Source organism: Bidens hawaiensis, unplaced genomic scaffold (assembly GCF_021521415.1).
Source record: "Bidens hawaiensis isolate Kalapana, Puna unplaced genomic scaffold, B.hawaiensis_p1.1 tig00053810_1, whole genome shotgun sequence".
Taxonomy (NCBI): Eukaryota; Viridiplantae; Streptophyta; class Magnoliopsida; order Asterales; family Asteraceae; genus Bidens; species Bidens hawaiensis.
Window position 1 is genome coordinate 55,191 of NW_027499665.1, and position 16,974 is coordinate 72,164.

At 34.7% G+C, this 16,974-nt stretch overlaps 2 protein-coding genes across 2 annotated transcripts; both read left to right on the forward strand.

Annotated features, from left to right (window-relative positions):
- The first annotated feature begins 6,857 nt into the window (after positions 1 to 6,857).
- Positions 6,858 to 11,240, forward strand: LOC143600228 (BTB/POZ and MATH domain-containing protein 1-like). The gene is made up of 4 exons (XM_077077978.1): positions 6,858 to 7,394; positions 8,323 to 8,671; positions 9,368 to 9,644; positions 10,833 to 11,240. Exons 1-4 carry the CDS (start codon positions 6,985 to 6,987, stop codon positions 11,009 to 11,011), a joined length of 1,215 nt encoding a protein of 404 aa, XP_076934093.1. The 5' UTR covers positions 6,858 to 6,984; the 3' UTR covers positions 11,012 to 11,240.
- Positions 11,241 to 14,735: 3,495 nt separating this feature from the next.
- On the forward strand, positions 14,736 to 15,895 carry LOC143600230 (sm-like protein LSM2). The gene is made up of 3 exons (XM_077077979.1): positions 14,736 to 14,779; positions 14,857 to 15,015; positions 15,432 to 15,895. The coding sequence occupies exons 1-3, from the start codon at positions 14,777 to 14,779 to the stop codon at positions 15,549 to 15,551; spliced, it is 282 nt and encodes a 93-aa protein (XP_076934094.1). The 5' UTR covers positions 14,736 to 14,776; the 3' UTR covers positions 15,552 to 15,895.
- The last annotated feature ends 1,079 nt before the right edge of the window (positions 15,896 to 16,974 follow it).

Below are 16,974 nucleotides of genomic sequence, written 5' to 3' on the forward strand. Positions count from 1 at the left end.
TTCAAGGCTCCTGATTCGGGTTCTGGGGTCTCGTTCTCTTGGCGACCCTGACTAGATTCGGCCTTGCTGGCCTCATGCGTTGCAATCGCTTGCGCGATTATTTCTGCGAGCTCCTCGGGTGTCATGGTAATTCCCTTGGCTCTGGTTGGAGGCATTCTTTTCATAAAAAGAAAATATAACAAACTTAGCGCATGTACTCAGAGCACATAATGTTCTTATCTCTAGACACTGTGACCCGTGTTCCTAAGTGCGTGTGTGATTTTTCTTTTGAAAATATTCTTTTGAAAATATTCTTTGAAAAATATTTCATGCGATTCCCCAAAGGTTATAGTCTAGGTTAAAAACTTCTTTTCCTAGTTCGCTATAACCAGTGCTTTGATACCAATCTGTCACACCCGGCCCTGAGCGGCGGAAACAGCCGGGCGCGCACGAGTGGGGATTGATAATTAAGCACGGGCCATTGCAAAACATTCAAAGATTTTTATTGCGCATGAGAAGTTTAGTACAAACACATTACATTGTTCAAAGATTACAAAAAGAAACATCCAAGTATAAAACTGAAGATTTCCTCGCCATATCCCCTTGCGCGGCAGGTAACCGTGCGCATCGAGGGGATAAATCCAAAATCTTCCAAAAAGCTTGTTTTAGATGTTCAGCGTGTGGTGCTCTAAGTGTGACTCCATGCGCTACCTAGTTATCTCCTGAAAGACACGTAAAAACATTTGAATCAGTATAAACTGAGTGAGTTCACAAGTTTTAGTAACTTGATAAAATCATTCTGAAACATTTCTGGCAACATCATTAACATCTGCTTGGTAAAATCGTATTAACACATAATTCTGACAATATTCTGATAAAAATCGTTCCGCGGGTTACGCGTGAACAAATTCTGGATACGGTGCTCGTCTATGTAAGTGGCGCAGCCACTACGAGCTAAAATAACGTAAAACCGTCCCGCGAGTTACGCGCAGACGTTTCTGGAAAACTATGCTCGTCTATGCAAAGAGGCATTGCCCCTACGAGCTAAGGATACTGTCCCGCGGGTTACGCGAGAACAATTCTGAGAAACTGTGCTCGTCCATGCAAAGAGGCATTGCCCCTACGAGCTAAGGATACCGTCCCGCGGGTTACGCGCAGACGTTGTGCCGGAAAACAAGGCGCTCGTCCATGCAAAGAGGCGCGACCCCTACGAGCGGGCTCAACCCCATAGTACTGCCCCATGCCAGGCACTCGTCCATGCAAAGAGGTGCGACCCCTACGAGTGGGCGGATCAAACCAGCAGTCCCTACCCTTAGAGTTCCAATGGTAAAGTGATCACTTACTCGAGTTCTAGCGCACATACATTGAAAACCTTAGATAACCGTTTGCATTGCTCATCATGAAACATAACTTAAACACATAATCGCTTGCATAGCTTGTAAGTATACCATGATAAAACATTATTTAAGTACGTGTCCCTCGCCCCGAAAGCAGTTTAAAAACAGTGAAAACAGTGAAAATAGGGGCTGTGAGACTCACCTGTGGTTCTTGTTAAGGGATTAATCGAGATTCGGGTTTTCTTGGTGTTGGCCTCGGAATCGAAGGTCTAGAATACGATTAAATGACAAGTATATATATTAAGATCAAGAAATAGGAGAATATAAGGGTTGGATAGTAGGTCTCAAGGTTATATTCTCGGCTTACCTAGTAACAGGATCGGAGTTGGAAACAACGGATGCTTGGGAAAGGATTAGTGCAAGTTTGTAGTTCTTTGAAGTGTGTTTTGGGTGATAATTTAGGCTACAAATTTATAGGCAAACTCAAGGGAACACAATCCCTTGCTTTAGGGGATTGAAATCTTTTCATATCTAAATGTAATGATGATAAAGTATGGAAGTTATTATTATTTACTTAAGAGTGGAGTGGTGGATAAAAGATTTTGATTTGATTTGGACAGAACATGCAGGTCTGGGGTTGGTGGGAATAGGGTGGCTGACAGTTGACTTTTCATGTTACAGTGTGCTTTTTCAGGTACTTTTGTCAGTGTACAGTAAAAAGTGGAAAATCTCTGAAACACGCTACTGTTTCCTTTCGGGCGGGAGTAATCTCCTTAACTGGAGAATAGACCAAGTGTTCTGCACGTATAACTTGGTGCGCATAGCTTTCTGCGTATAGGACATGTCTTTGCTGCGGGTAGGTGCGTAACCTTCTCGCAGTTAGGGACATTTGAGTTTCATTTGTAGATTCTCCAGGTGGTCTTGGTATTTCAACATAGTGATCAGTCATGTTGAAGTCAATTCCATCTTGGAGCTTCAGACAAACTAGCTCTCAACGTTCCCGCCATGCGGGTAGGTTAGTTCCCTTCCGCACGCGCATAAACGATGTAGGATGCACCCGCCTTAGCATCATGCGGGATGGTCAACCCATAGACAACATAATGTTTAAGTTACATGAAAACATAAAGCCAAATCATTCACGCATGGCGCATATAACATATGCTCACGCTGGTTCTTAACATGGTGCGCTCGCGCAGGTTGCACATAACAACTGCACGCGCTGACTAACATGGCGCGCTCGCGCAGGGCGCACATAACAAATGCACGCGCTTAATATTTACAATCACCTAATTATTAGGTTGATTACTTAGCTTATGGGTTTGGGAAATTACCGGTTGTCACACAAGTTCACGTATAATCATAAACAATATGCAAGAATAATATTAACATGTGCGATAAATGTGAATCGTTTTGTAAATAAGCGCATAACTAACGAAATAAAAACTTGTGACATGCTACACCCTAAAAATATTAAAAGAGTTAAAAAAGGGTTATGAAAAACTCACGTGTTAAGTAAGCGAGTCGAGAGCGAAAAATGCCTTTAAGCAAGTGAACTGACAAAGTTCGGTTCGACGAACGACCCTAGATAAATAAATATCCAGGCTTAAAAAGAATTTGCGAAAAGAAAGTAATTTGGCAAGGGCGTTCGGTTTATGACAAAGCAATTTATAAAGAATATATATATATATTGGTTTATTAAAAAAAAGGCTTTTGGATATTTGATTTGTTAAGTTAATTTATTTTAGTCTTAGAAAAACAAATGGGTTATAATAAATATTAATTAATTTAGATGAGTCCGGTTTGTTCCAACCGAACAATTAACTAAGAAAACTAGTTTAACGAGTGGTTCGTTTTTTTGGTCGGACACGAACCCGGTTATTAAGTCGGGTTTGTGAGTAACATAATTTGAAAAGGATGAAGTGGTATGTTAAAAAATGTTTGTTCTTGATTATTAGTTTGTAAAAATAAAAGTTGACTTTCAAACATAAAATTCATAAACCGAACATAAGCGAGCCGATTACGAATAATGACATGTCTCCATGAATGTCGTTTGGGTTGTCATCATGGAAACAATCGTTATGCATAAAGATAAGAAATAAACATTACCCGGGGATTGTATCACAAAAGAAGAAGAAAATAATACTTCTTGAGAAGTTGTCTTTTGAAAGTCAAGGTTAAAACTTAAGAGAAATTGACAAGCTTGAATGATTTTGAGTGTAAATTAGTTATGCAAAGAACTTGTAGAGAATGAGTGAGATTTATATAGGCTCAAAATCGTTAATAACAAGGTCAAATGAGTTAATTTGATGGCTAGTCATAAGGCTTGAAACCATGGATTTTAACTAATTGAACGTTTAAACCTATTAAATGTTTTTGACTCAATTGATTAAATAAATATAATATAATACTTAGAATTAAATTTGTAACATCAAAAATAATAAAACATTATAAACCTAAACAACATCATGAACATAAATACAAAAACAATTCACCATTTTATTAATAAATGAAGATCTGAAATATGTCGAAATTTTAAAATGAGTCGGGTTTTTGGCTTTCAAAAATGACAAATGTCACATTACACTCCTGTTTATACCATGGTGGAAGGCTCTCCTTTTCTTTCCTCCACCAATGTGGGATGGATTTTTCTCCTTTCATTTCATTACTTTTAAATTTATTTTGTGGTTTGTTATATATATAATAGATTTAAAACCTTGTTTTTTGCAATAATTATTTAAAATCAGCGTGAAAATTGGTTACTTATAAAAACCTAATGCTAATAATAATACAATATATTTATATAAAACAAAATAACATATTTATGATGTTATTCAATTTTTTAAATCAAGAAAAAAATATTAAAAAGAGAAAATGAAATATTAAAAAGAAAAACATGAAATATAAAACTATTAATAAGAAAGAGACATGTAGTTAATATAGGGCTGTCCAAACTGCTCGCCGCTCGTTCGTCGTTCGCTCGAAAATTGCTCGAAAAATGCTCGTTCGATTTCGGCTCGGTTTGGAAGTGAGTCGTTCGGCTCGGTTCGGTTTAAAAACAATCCAAGCACGAGCAAAGCCTCGCTCGGTTTGGTTCGGTTCGTTTTGCTCGAATTATTTTTTATTTATTAGTTTTATATATAAACTTTATGTATATTTATAAAAGTATACTATTTTTTTAAAGTTTCTAAAATTTCCCTCTTTTGTGTTGAAATCAAAGTTCAAATTTAAACCATAGCCGCTCGTTTTATATATGTTTTGTTGTTAACTTTTAGTTTTATACATTTTAAAGGTGAAAGTTTAGACAATTTAGAGTTGAAAGTCTTGAATAATGATATTTTGAAGTTTTAGAAATTTAAAATTGAAAACTTTGTACGAAATCATGCAAAACCAAACCGAACCAAGCCGCTCGGTTTCAAAACCAAACCAAGTTCAAGCATAAAGATACTGCTCGTTTCTTTAAATTCAATCCGCTCGTTTCGGATCGCTTTCAAACCAAACCAAGTATGAGCATACCCCTCGGTTCGGTTCGGTTCGGTTCGTGAACAGCCCTAAGTTAATATGAGAGAGATGAGAGAAAATGTTGTAAGAAACACTTTGGTGATAACATGTGACGTCAGAAAACTTTATGTATTATATAATATAGATAGATAAGGTTGTTTTTATTTTATTTAATGCAATTTTAATTTTATCCTTTTAAGTACTGTAAAGTAGTGAAGTAATCGTTTAAAAAATTATTATTAAAATAGCTTAAATGATTTCTAAAATATAAAGAATATATTTTTAAATAAAAACATAAAAATAATAGTAATGTAGAAATTATAATGTTGCATGTGAGAATGATGGCGCTCGTGTGAACTCGCAAGTCTAAATGAGTCTATTGTTGATATAATTTTATTTTATCTATTGAGAAAACTATGATTTGCCTCCTTGTGTAACTTCGTCGGGGGCACCATAAAACCCTGAAAACTAAATTGCGCTTGTTGTACCCTTATATTTCTTCGACGGGCTCACTGTTGCTCTTACCGTTAGTTGACCGTCTTTGACTTATCAAAAAAGGTTGAAATGGAACCCTAAACCTATACTTAATTATAAAATTGCAGAATCGTGTAAATGATCCCGACCTTCAGTTTAACAACATACAAAACCTACCACGTGAGCTTATCTGATGTTTGGTATAGTTGTATAATATGAAATATATATTACCACTTCATCACTTCGTTAAAAGTTTATCATCATCATCATCTCCAGATTTATTAACACCTCATCATCATCATCTCCAAATTTATTAACACATATCAAAGGTTTTGAGCCTCATTTTTCATTTTCGATTACGATCAAGAACTACATCATATGTTCATAACCAATACCATAATGTAATTACAGAACAATTAAGATCTACATCAACATCACTAGATCAATATTCATCCAAAAATCCAATAACAGCAAATATGACACAATAATCAGATTTGAGAAAATGGGTTTTTATTATCAAGATTCAAACCCGCCGGAGTTAGGGTTTCACTTTTCCCACCGTTGCCGCCGGAGCAAGCTGCCGTAAACTCAACATATCGGGTTTGGAGCTCTGATTCGCCATCATACCCGTCTTGAGAACCCTACTTGATGCCGGAAAAACGAGATGACCGGAATCCATGGCGGCGGTGGCTGACATGGCGGCGACGTGGTGCCGGAGGTTAAGGGTTTTGATCGGGATGAGTTATCGATGCGGTGGTTGAATTATTGAAGCAATTGGTGGTGGGATTTGAGAAATTTGAGGGTTTGAGTGATGAAATCTAGGGTTTAGTTTAAAATGAAGAAGATTAATGCTTGAAAGAAATAAGGTTTTCGATTACTTATTATGAAGATGATGATGTAAGATGATGAGATTCAGAGGGATTACTTGGTGGTGGGTTTGAGGATTTGAGGTTGATGATGAAGAACATCAAATATGTTTTCCAGAATGAGGTTGATGATGATAAAGATCATCAATCTGTTGTTATTGTTATTATTATTATTATTATTATTATTATTATTTAGTAGTATTCTTATTGTTAAGAGAGGATTACCAAAATGCCCTTGCCATCCATCAGTCAACAACGGTCAATTGACGGAAAGGATCAAACTGAGCCCGCCGGAGAAAGATAAGGGTACAACAAGCGCAATTTAGTTTTCATGGCTTTATGGTGTCCCGGACGAATTTACATAGGGAGACAAATCATAGTTTTCTCTTATTTATTACATATATGTTTTTGCAATAATATTTAGTATATAAAAAATAAGATAAAAATAACTAAATAATATATAGATGTTATGTAATATTTAATAATTAATCAGTGACTCAAAAATAACTCACGAGTCAAGCTTAGTTTCAGAAATAAAACTTGAAACAAACCAACCTCTCGTAAGTTAAACAAACTAAACCCAATTCTACACGAGTCCGGATTCGACTCGACTCGACTCGTTTACACTTTACAATTACACCCTTAGGCTATGCGTAGTGGAGGGGCTACAAATGTGGGCGAATTGCGCCGTGTGTGAAAATTTTCCCTCAAATCATCAAATTCATCCAGATCACACACAATCTTCAACACCTAATCACAATTCACCCATCCAATTTCACTTCTCCATCAAAACCCTAACCAAAATCAAACCAATTGGCTATCAATTGGGTATGGGCCGAGCGTGTATATCACCATCAAAACCATCATCGTCATCGCCGACGTCAGCCGTGACGACATCAACGTCGATCACGGAAACCGTTAACGGCGAGCATGATTTCAAGATCGCCGGGTATTCGTTAGCGAAGGGCAGTGGGATCGGGAAATACATAGCGTCTGATACGTTTAATGTTGGCGGGTATTCGTGGGCGGTTTATTTTTACCCGGATGGGAAGAGTACGGAGGATAACGCTAGTTATGTGTCGTTGTTTATTGCGTTGGCGAGTGATGGGTCGGATGTTAGGGCGTTGTTTGAGTTGACTTTGATTGACCAGAGTGGGAATGAGAGGCATAAGGTTCATAGTCATTTTGGAAGAGCCTTGGAGAGTGGACCGTATACGCTTAAGTACCGCGGTAGTATGTGGTAAGATAGTAATTATTATTATTATTGTTATTTGTTAAATGACTGATCTTTAATATAATTATTTGGTAAATGACTGATCTTTGTTTGTGTTTTGAATTGTTATGTTAGTTTAGGGTTAGTTTTGGATAATGAAGTAAGGAATATTATGATTTGTGTATACTGTTAATAATATGATCCATCTGTTCAGTTGGTACTTTGTAATGTAATGAACCCAATTGTCTCATCTTCATGTGAATATAATGATTTGCATATATTGTTGATGTGATCTTTCTGATCTGTTTGTAATATAATGAACCCAATTGTCTCGTTTTTATGTAAATGATTGATCTTTGTGTGTGTCATGGTTGTGTTTTGGGTGACCTGGTTATTATTGTTATTATTATTTTGGGTCAGTTTCGGATAATCAAGGTAGTATAATAATAATATTCTCGAACTGTCTCATTTTCATGTAAGTTGTAGGGGTACTATACCGAACTATGGGTCAACCAGAGAATGATAACCAACGGTTGTGGTTAATTGATTTTACATGTTGATTCAATTTGGTTATGGGCCGGTTAACTGTGAACTAGGATTGATTGTTGAATGTTTGTTGGTGACTAAAATTGCCTAAAACAATGTGTTATGATTATGCCTCAAAGTTTATAAATTGTTATTGGAAATTTGGGATTGATTAGTTTGAGTGTTAGTGTTTTACCATTTAAAATTCTTTGGGTTGTTTTGGTTTTGTCGGTCATGGAAATATTTTTCAACCACTCAATAAATCGATTAACTGTGGTTTTTGTTAATTGTGGGTCGGTTTTAATTTGTTGGTTATGGAAATATGAATAACCAAAACCAACACATTGGTTATTGGTTTGGTTGTTTTGGGTTTATTGGTGGAAAAGACAGTTCTTTCTGATTATGGATTTTTGGTTATGACATGGTGCAGGGGTTACAAACGGTTTTTCAGAAGATCTGCTTTAGAAACATCAGATTACTTAAAGGATGATTGTCTTCAAGTTCATTGCTGTGTTGGGGTAGTTAAGTCTCACACAGAGGGTCCTAAATCCTACTCTATTCATGTACCACCATCAGATATCGGGCAGCATTTTGGGCAGGTTCTGGAAAGTGGAAAGTGGACTGATGTTTCTTTTGAAGTTAATGGAGAAACATTTGCTGCCCATAAATTGGTTCTTGCTGCCCGGTCACCTGTTTTTAGGGCTCAACTTTTTGGCCCGATGAAAGATCAAAATGTTAAATCTATTAAAGTTGAAGACATTGAAGCCCCTGTTTTTAAGGTTTGTTTAAATATATACGAACTGTTTAATGAAAGTTATAACACTGAAATAAACTGTTGCCAAAATTGATAGGATTAACGACCGAACATTCAGTGAATCGCACAATAACAAGTTCGTTTATATTCGTGCAATTAATAAACAAACGTAACAAAACTTTTTGTTGAACATGAAAACATGTCTCATTTCTGTGTTCATTAAATTCGTTTATGTTCATTCTTTCATTTAAAATTGTTTATGTTCTTCGTTTACGTTTGTATAAGTTCGTTCATATATTCATTACAAAATTTTAGGCCCATTACAATTTAGTATAATATTATGAAATCAAAATGTCACCTGTCAGAATTCAGTCTGGTTGTATTAGTTTTTTTGGTCCACCAAATTGATGTTCATTTTTACTTCTAATTGGTGTTAGATTAGTTATGTTCGTTTATCCGTGTTCTCTATGTTCAGTTATGTTTGTTCGTTTATGTTTGTTACGCTCATGAACCTTTCGTTTATATACTAATTAACAGATGGACACGAACTCGTTTCTTAATGAATGAGCATGAACAAGATAACCCTGTTTGTTTAATTGTTTGTGTTCGATCGTTTGCTCTATTAAAGTTAACGGACAATTTTTTTCCAAACTTATTATTGGCCTTGACACAAACAACATTTGGTTCTTGTAACTATTTTACAAATTTGTTTTTCTTTCAGGCATTGATTCATTTTATGTATTGGGACAAACTGCCTGATATGGAAGAGTTAACGGGCCTGAATACAAAATGGGCTTCAACATTAATGTATCAGCATCTGCTTGCAGCTGCTGATCGGTACGGTTTAGAGCGGCTTTTGATGTTATGTGAATCTAATCTTTGTGAAGACGTTGCTATCAATACGGTTGCAAGAACATTAGCATTGGCTGAGCAACACCATTGTCTCCAGTTAAAATCAGTGTGTCTTAAATTCGTTGCTTTGCCTGAAAATCTCAGAGGTAAATATTTTCTGTTTTGTTACAATTTTAAATGAGCTCAGACTGAAAAGTAATTACAGTTGCTCTGGAATACTTTGTTTCTCTCTTGCAAATGTATTAAGTACAAGTAAAATATATTTCAAAATATTAAATACTAATCTGATTCTTGAAGCCAGAATATAACAATATAGGAGGTTGTAAGTGGTGGTGCAAACATCTTTTAACCGTCTGTATACTGGTTATTAACCAAACCAGTTATTGGTCAACATAGTCAAAATTAGTTATGGATATAACACCGGTTTGAGGATGTCTAAAAACCTACATATAAAACCAATTAAGTTGTTAACTGAAATAAGCGTTTTTATCAAATAAAAAGAAAGTTGATTAAATACCAGATATGATAAATAATCTCAAAAGTTCTTTTATGTATATTAACACATGGGGGTAAAGCCGCCCAAAAAGTATATCCCAACTGTATATAGCTGTTAAAAATGACTAGATCCCCCCCCCCCCCCAAACGTTAAGAAGTTAACCGGTTTTTAACCTGAGCAAATAACTGATTTATGGTTAACCGATTCCACCAATCAAAACCTCTAACCACTCCCTAACCTATTGTTCGATATCAGTTTGATATTGGTTTCTTAATAACTGGTTTGAGCGTTGGGTCGTTTCGGTTGATAACGGAGTTTTTTTTGCATCTATCGGTAATAATAATCATAACCGATTATCAACCGAAACTGACACGACAATGAAAACAGATTATTGAGAAACCGGTTTCTAACCAATACAAACCATAGGTAAGGGACCGGTTAGGGCCTTTAGTTTGTAAACCATAGGTATAGAACCGATGAGCCGAAAACGTTTATTTGCTTAAAAAATCCGGTCAACCAGTTATTAATGTTTGGAAAAAAATCTAGTTGTTTTTTAACGGCTATGTAGTCGATAGAATGCATTTTTTGGACCGGTTCCCCCCATATGTATAGAAATTTAAATTTATTGAGTTTATATTATATATTTTTTTTAACTGAAATTTTCTATTATTTTGAAAATCCGATTATTTTGGCCAATAAATATTTTACCCAATAGGCTTTACATGTTATGTTTCTAGACATGCTCAAACTGGTTTTTTTCATGACCGGTTTTGACCATGTTATATGAAAATCATTTGAATCCCCATCTAATTGAATATAAACTTTTGGTGTGGATCAGCTGTGATGCAGACCGACGGGTTTGACTACTTAAAAGAAAGTTGCCCAGATGTGTTGACCGAGCTTTTGGAACATGTAGCTCGAAACAACGAACATTCTCTTGCGGTATCTGCTCACCCAAACGCGATCATATTTGATGGAAGTGATGTTCATGGTAGAAGGGTGAAACCTAGATTGTGACTGTAGAAAGCTTGTTTGTTTGTTTGTTCTAGATGTAGAAATTGTTAACCGCCGTTTGGTTAACTATTGTTCATGTATTTGTGAGAAAGGTTTAGACTCGTTTTGTTTGTTTTCTGACTCTTATGAATTCCGAGTTTTATACATATTATTGTATCTTCATATGAACTATGCAGGGACTGTTGCATCCATTAACCCATCTGTTTTGTATTTCATTCTACTCGTGTGTTTATATGTATGTATTCCTAGTGACGAGCTCAACTTGTTTTATCTGTAATTGGTTCCGTTTGGTCTAACAGAGTAACAGATAGTCGTTTAAATATAAAAGTATACAACCAATTGCAAATCTAGAACTGATGGAAAGACATGTACTTGTTGCTTTTAACAGCCCATCAAATAAGAAGATTAATTAAACTGTGAAATATTACTATGCCATTTGCCTTTGATACATTTGGTTTTCTGGCTCCAGAGGCTGTGAAATTTTTTGAGTATGGTTCAGCGCGTCGTACACGGAACCTCTTCAGCTTTTAGGTCCCAAAGCTTCGTTTTTAGCAGGATTGGCTTTGCTATTCAAAAGGGGGTTGCGGCGCAGCTTGTTGCCCGTTGCCTGCCACTTTATTGTAATCGTTTTATAGTAAATTATATAAAAATTTGATTAAAAATAAAAAATAATGTAATGTTTGATACACAAATCAACTATGTGGTCATGATCAAACATTATTTATGTTTTTCAAATTGATTAAATCAACAATTATTTTGATTATTATTAATGAATACTTTTTTTTAATAATAATCTCACACATTTTAAAAGTCAAAAAAATAAAATAAGAAAATAATTGATAACAAGTTGTAACCAAAATAATTATCCATGGTCCGAGTCACATTTTTTTTTTAATTTATTTTATTAGTTGTTTTCTTTAAATATGTTAATCTGAAGAACTTATTTTATGATTTTGTTTCCAAGCGTAAAGAACTTAACCCTGGCTGAATTCACATCGATTTGTCGTTGCAACGTTAGACTCGTTAGCGTTTTTACCGACCAAATAATGTCGTCGTACATATGCCAAATTTTTTTGTATAATAGGATATACACGTCCCATTACTATTCCAAGGGTCTACTAATTTATTTATTTTTTGGATTTAGTGTCGGAAGTAAAAAAAAAGTTCAATTGTGTCTTGGCATACACGTTTGAGACAAATTTGTACCAAGTAGACGAGATTTGTGGTTTTTTTATAAGTTGGAATCCCGTCCACAGCGACATGATTTATTTTTACTCCGTCCACCCGACAATAACTAAGTAGAATCTGTCCACACCGACATGTTTAACACATATATTTTTGATTAAACAATTTTCCTTATTTTTCATGTTTTTATATATGATCCTTCATTTCCATTCTTCCATTGTTCCATAACCTCCGCACGATCTCCCTCTTAAACTTCATGTTATATATATATTATATATATATATATATAAATCTCGTCTTCTTGGTACAAATTTGTTTCAAATGCGTATGTCAAGACGAAATTTAAAAGGAACAATTTTCAAGGTTTTTGAAATTTGTACGGATCAGGTAGAAAACATTACACAAACCGTCTGAGAATATTGCTTTTGAGAAAAATATTTAGTGAGAAGATATGGACGGCTTCCTCAACAATTTTAAAAATTTGGCCGGCTTGTTAACATTTTTACACGTGTCATTATATAATTGGTATATAAATCTTGTAAGAACTTTTTCCAAAGCGTCGCCCCAGTTTATATTTTTTGTGCTATTATGAGAATCTTAAGAATTTGGGAAAATTCCAAAAATAACCCAAAGGAGGAGTGAGAAAAAAAATGATCCTAAATGAAACCAGATTCCCAAAATAGCCCAACGAACTTGTAATGAGGCGAAGCTTTGGAATTATAACCGACGGGATTGTGGAACCAATTAAAATTTGACAATTGGCATTATTCTGACAAACCCAACAAGATTTTTAAAAATCTTGAGGTTTTCGCTAATATTTCTAAGTTAAATGATTTTGTAAAAAACAGTCTCTTTAGACGGTTTTTTATGTTTCTTATATGGTCCGTTCAAATTCTATTTTCTTGAGAAAAGAGCCTTTTGAATTTCGTCTTCCAAGACGCATTTTGAATGAATTTGTTCTAAGGAGATCATATTCTCATCTTTTGTTTTTATAAGTTTTAAAAATTTGAATCCCGTCTAGAACGCTAGGATTTTCGAAAATATTGTCGGAGTAGGCGGAATATATTATGATAATAATATATATCACAGATATTAATTCACAGTGTAAGTGCTAACAAACATGACTTCAAAATTAAACAAAAAAAATATAAAAACTATATATATATATACACACACTATTTTTTATCCCCCGTATTACGGGGGGTTTTCATATTATTTGTTTTTAATATTTATATATTTTTTGAATTTTTATTTATTTTATTGTATGAAAGTTAATAATATACTTATGGTTTGATGATAAATTGTTTCACAAATAAATGAGATGTAATAACCCTATTTAAAAGCTATATGGGTTAGATTAGTCCCAAGACCCGTTTATTTTTTTACTATAAAATTGGTTTTTTAATTATAAATAATATATATATTTTTTAAATAATAAGATATTAATTTTTAGTATATCCTACTTTATAGGATCTTTATATCAAATATTTGGTGATATAGTTTTTAATTTAATGAGATGTTATAACCCGTTTAAGAAATATATGGGTTTGATGCGACACATACCCATGAATTCGGGTCGAATGCATGAGAAGTCTCCATTTAAAAATCAAGCAAATCTGGTGACTTCAAAAAAAGGGGGACGACCACAGCACGACACGTAGTATTTTTATGTTTTCGTTTATATATATTATAGATATATATATATATATATATATATATATATATATATATATATATATTTATAAAAATTCATATCATCATGAACTCAAAACTGAACCAAATCTCGCAATATTTACGTCGCAAATTTTTTGTCGCAAAAATTTGCGGAATCCTCAAACACACCTCCGTTTTCGCGACGAAATTTGTTCGATTATTTCATAACAAGTCGCAAAGTACGAATCGATCTCATCTCTCGCATCGAACTCAACGAACTGAACCTCACGAAACCTTCGGTTACACACGCGCCTCGGACTCTTCGGCGGCGGAGGACAGGTGACGGTGGCCGAAATCCTGTGAACAAAGTTTAAACCCCGTATAGAACGATATGTTTTTTAGAAATATAGTCGGAGTAGACGGAATATATAAACACTTTATCGGTCGAGACGGAATACCAAAAATCCTATCGTTTTAGACGAGATTTAAACTTTTAAAACTTATAAAAACAAAAGATGAGAATATGATCTTCTTGGAATAAATTCATTCAAAATGCGTCTTGGAAAACGAAATTCAAAAAGCTCTTTTCTCAAGAAAAATAAAATTTGAACGGATCAGATAAAAAACATAAAAAAACCGTTTGGAGAGACTGTTTTTTAAAAAATTATTTAACTTAAAAAACAGAAGAAAACCCCAAGATTTTTAAAAATCTCGTTGGGTTTGTCAGAGTAATGCCAAGTGTCAAATTTTAATTAGTTCTGCACTCTCGTTGGTTATAATTCCAAAGCGTTGCATTTTTTTCTTTTTATAAAGGAAGGGCTAGATCCTTTAAATAACCCAATTCAATAAATTTGGTATTTTAGCGGTGACTTTTGTCGGTTGTTCAATTTTAAATTACACATCTGAGCTAACGACGAACCCTAGAAAACAATGGTAAATATCCTCCATCCATCTCTCTTTGATCTTCAAAATCTTATTGTGAATTTACACTCGTGTTCTTGTTATTGCAGTTGTTCTTCTCATACTTCAAGGATTTGGTTGGAAGAGAAGTCACCGTGGAACTCAAGAACGATTTAGCCATACGTGGGACTCTTCATTCAGTCGATCAATATCTTAATATTAAGCTCGAGAACACCAGAGTTGTTGATCAAGACAAGTTTCCTCACATGGTACGCCTCTTGAATTCGTTTTTTTATTTTTCGATTTAGGTCAAAATTGAACTTTCTGAACTCAAATTAGGGTTTGTAATTGGGGATTTGTTAAGAACTTGTTTACAACTACTTTTGACCTTGATGATGTTAACTTTAGGGTTTTCTTTTATGTTTAACCATGATGGTTGAAATTGATTAATGATGCCATAGTTTTTAAAACAATCCAAGTAGTTTGTGAGAACTGCATAAACACTTGTACATATTGTTGTAATTATGATTCTAAAGTGGTTATGTAACAAACCACGTACCCGCCTCAATGTCGTTCTTTCACTAACTTTATCTAACTAGCACAATTATACGTGTTTATGCAATTCTCACGGCTGTGTACTTAAAATTGGTTCTATATTAAACGTGTCATTTACGTTTGGTTGCAGCTTTCAGTGAGGAACTGCTTCATCAGGGGATCAGTAGTGAGATATGTGCAATTGCCGCCAGACGGAGTTGACATCGATTTGCTCCACGATGCCACTAGAAGAGAAGCTCGTGGTGGTTAGAAATACGCATTGTATTTTTTCTTGCAATTTTAACTAAAACTTTGAATTTTTTTGTTATTCAAATTCTAAGTAATTTCTTCATTAAGCAATGCTTAAACTAGTAAAAATTAATATTACTCTGTATTAAGCAGTCAAAAGCATTTATGCTTCGTACAAACTATAATTAAAAAAAAAAAAAAAACCAGTTCTGCGTTTGGTCAACAAAGTCGAGAACCGCCGGGTGGAATCAATTTCGGGTATGGTTGGGTTTTCAACCAGTTTAGCCGGGTTTTTATGGTTTTTGGCTGGGTCAGGGCTGAGTTTTGACTGGGTAGAGGAGGAACCGGTTTTGGACAATTTATCTAGAGGAACTGAGACTTGGTTTGTACCCATGGGTTGTGTAGGACGTGTCTGGTCCGAAACGGGTTTATTCCCAAGTCTAGACCATATATTACACATCCATTAGACCAAATGCCTGTTTGCTATTGTGTCCATAAACAGATGCTATCAATGTTTAAAAAACCTATGAAAAAAAAAGAATATATATAAAACACACACTATATTGTATAAAGTATTTGGTATGGTTATGCTAAAATTCTTCTTGTACTTATCACTCTTTTCCATGAACATTGCTTTTCAAAAGTAGTAGAGAAATCAATTGTCACTATTAGTACCACTATCATCATTGTCACAACGACCACCATGAATTAAATAGCCAAAAAGACATTGCTCTTTATCTTCTCCATAACAATCTTCACTATCGCCATCGTCATACTAAAAAAATCCAATAAACAAATAAGCTGACATCGAAACGTTAAGCACATCACAATCTTAAATAATATGATATTCTATCTTTAAATTTAGGGAAAATCATCATAATGTCTATTCTCTCTTAACAAGTCAAAGAAATGTCCATGAGCTTGAGAAATGTCAAAAATGTCTACCATCAACACCGTCGGACGCCTGGATATTTACTTTTTATTCAGCCAGCCATGTTGCAACATCTGTCAAGGTTAACGTCGGAACCGACGGAACTGATGGCTATCAAGCGGGAAGTGACTCAATTGTGTTAACATGTTCCCGTCGGAACAGATAGTCAGAGACCATGTCTCTGTCGGAACCAACCTTACTATTATTATTATTTAGAGTAGTTGTAACATGGCCGGCTGAATAAAAAGTCTGGACAATAAATATCCGGGTGTCCGGCGGTGTTGATGGTAGACATTTTTGGAATTTCTCAGGCCATGGACATTTTTTTGACTTGATAAGAGAGAATAGACATTAGGATTTTCCTTTAAATTTACCTGTTTCATCATAGACTCATTTTTTAACGAACCATATTATTCCAATTATATTTTGACCCGAATTAAGTTGACACTCATATAAAATAACTTGTTTAATCCGATTCGAGTATGATCATATCTCATTACCACAGCATCAAGGT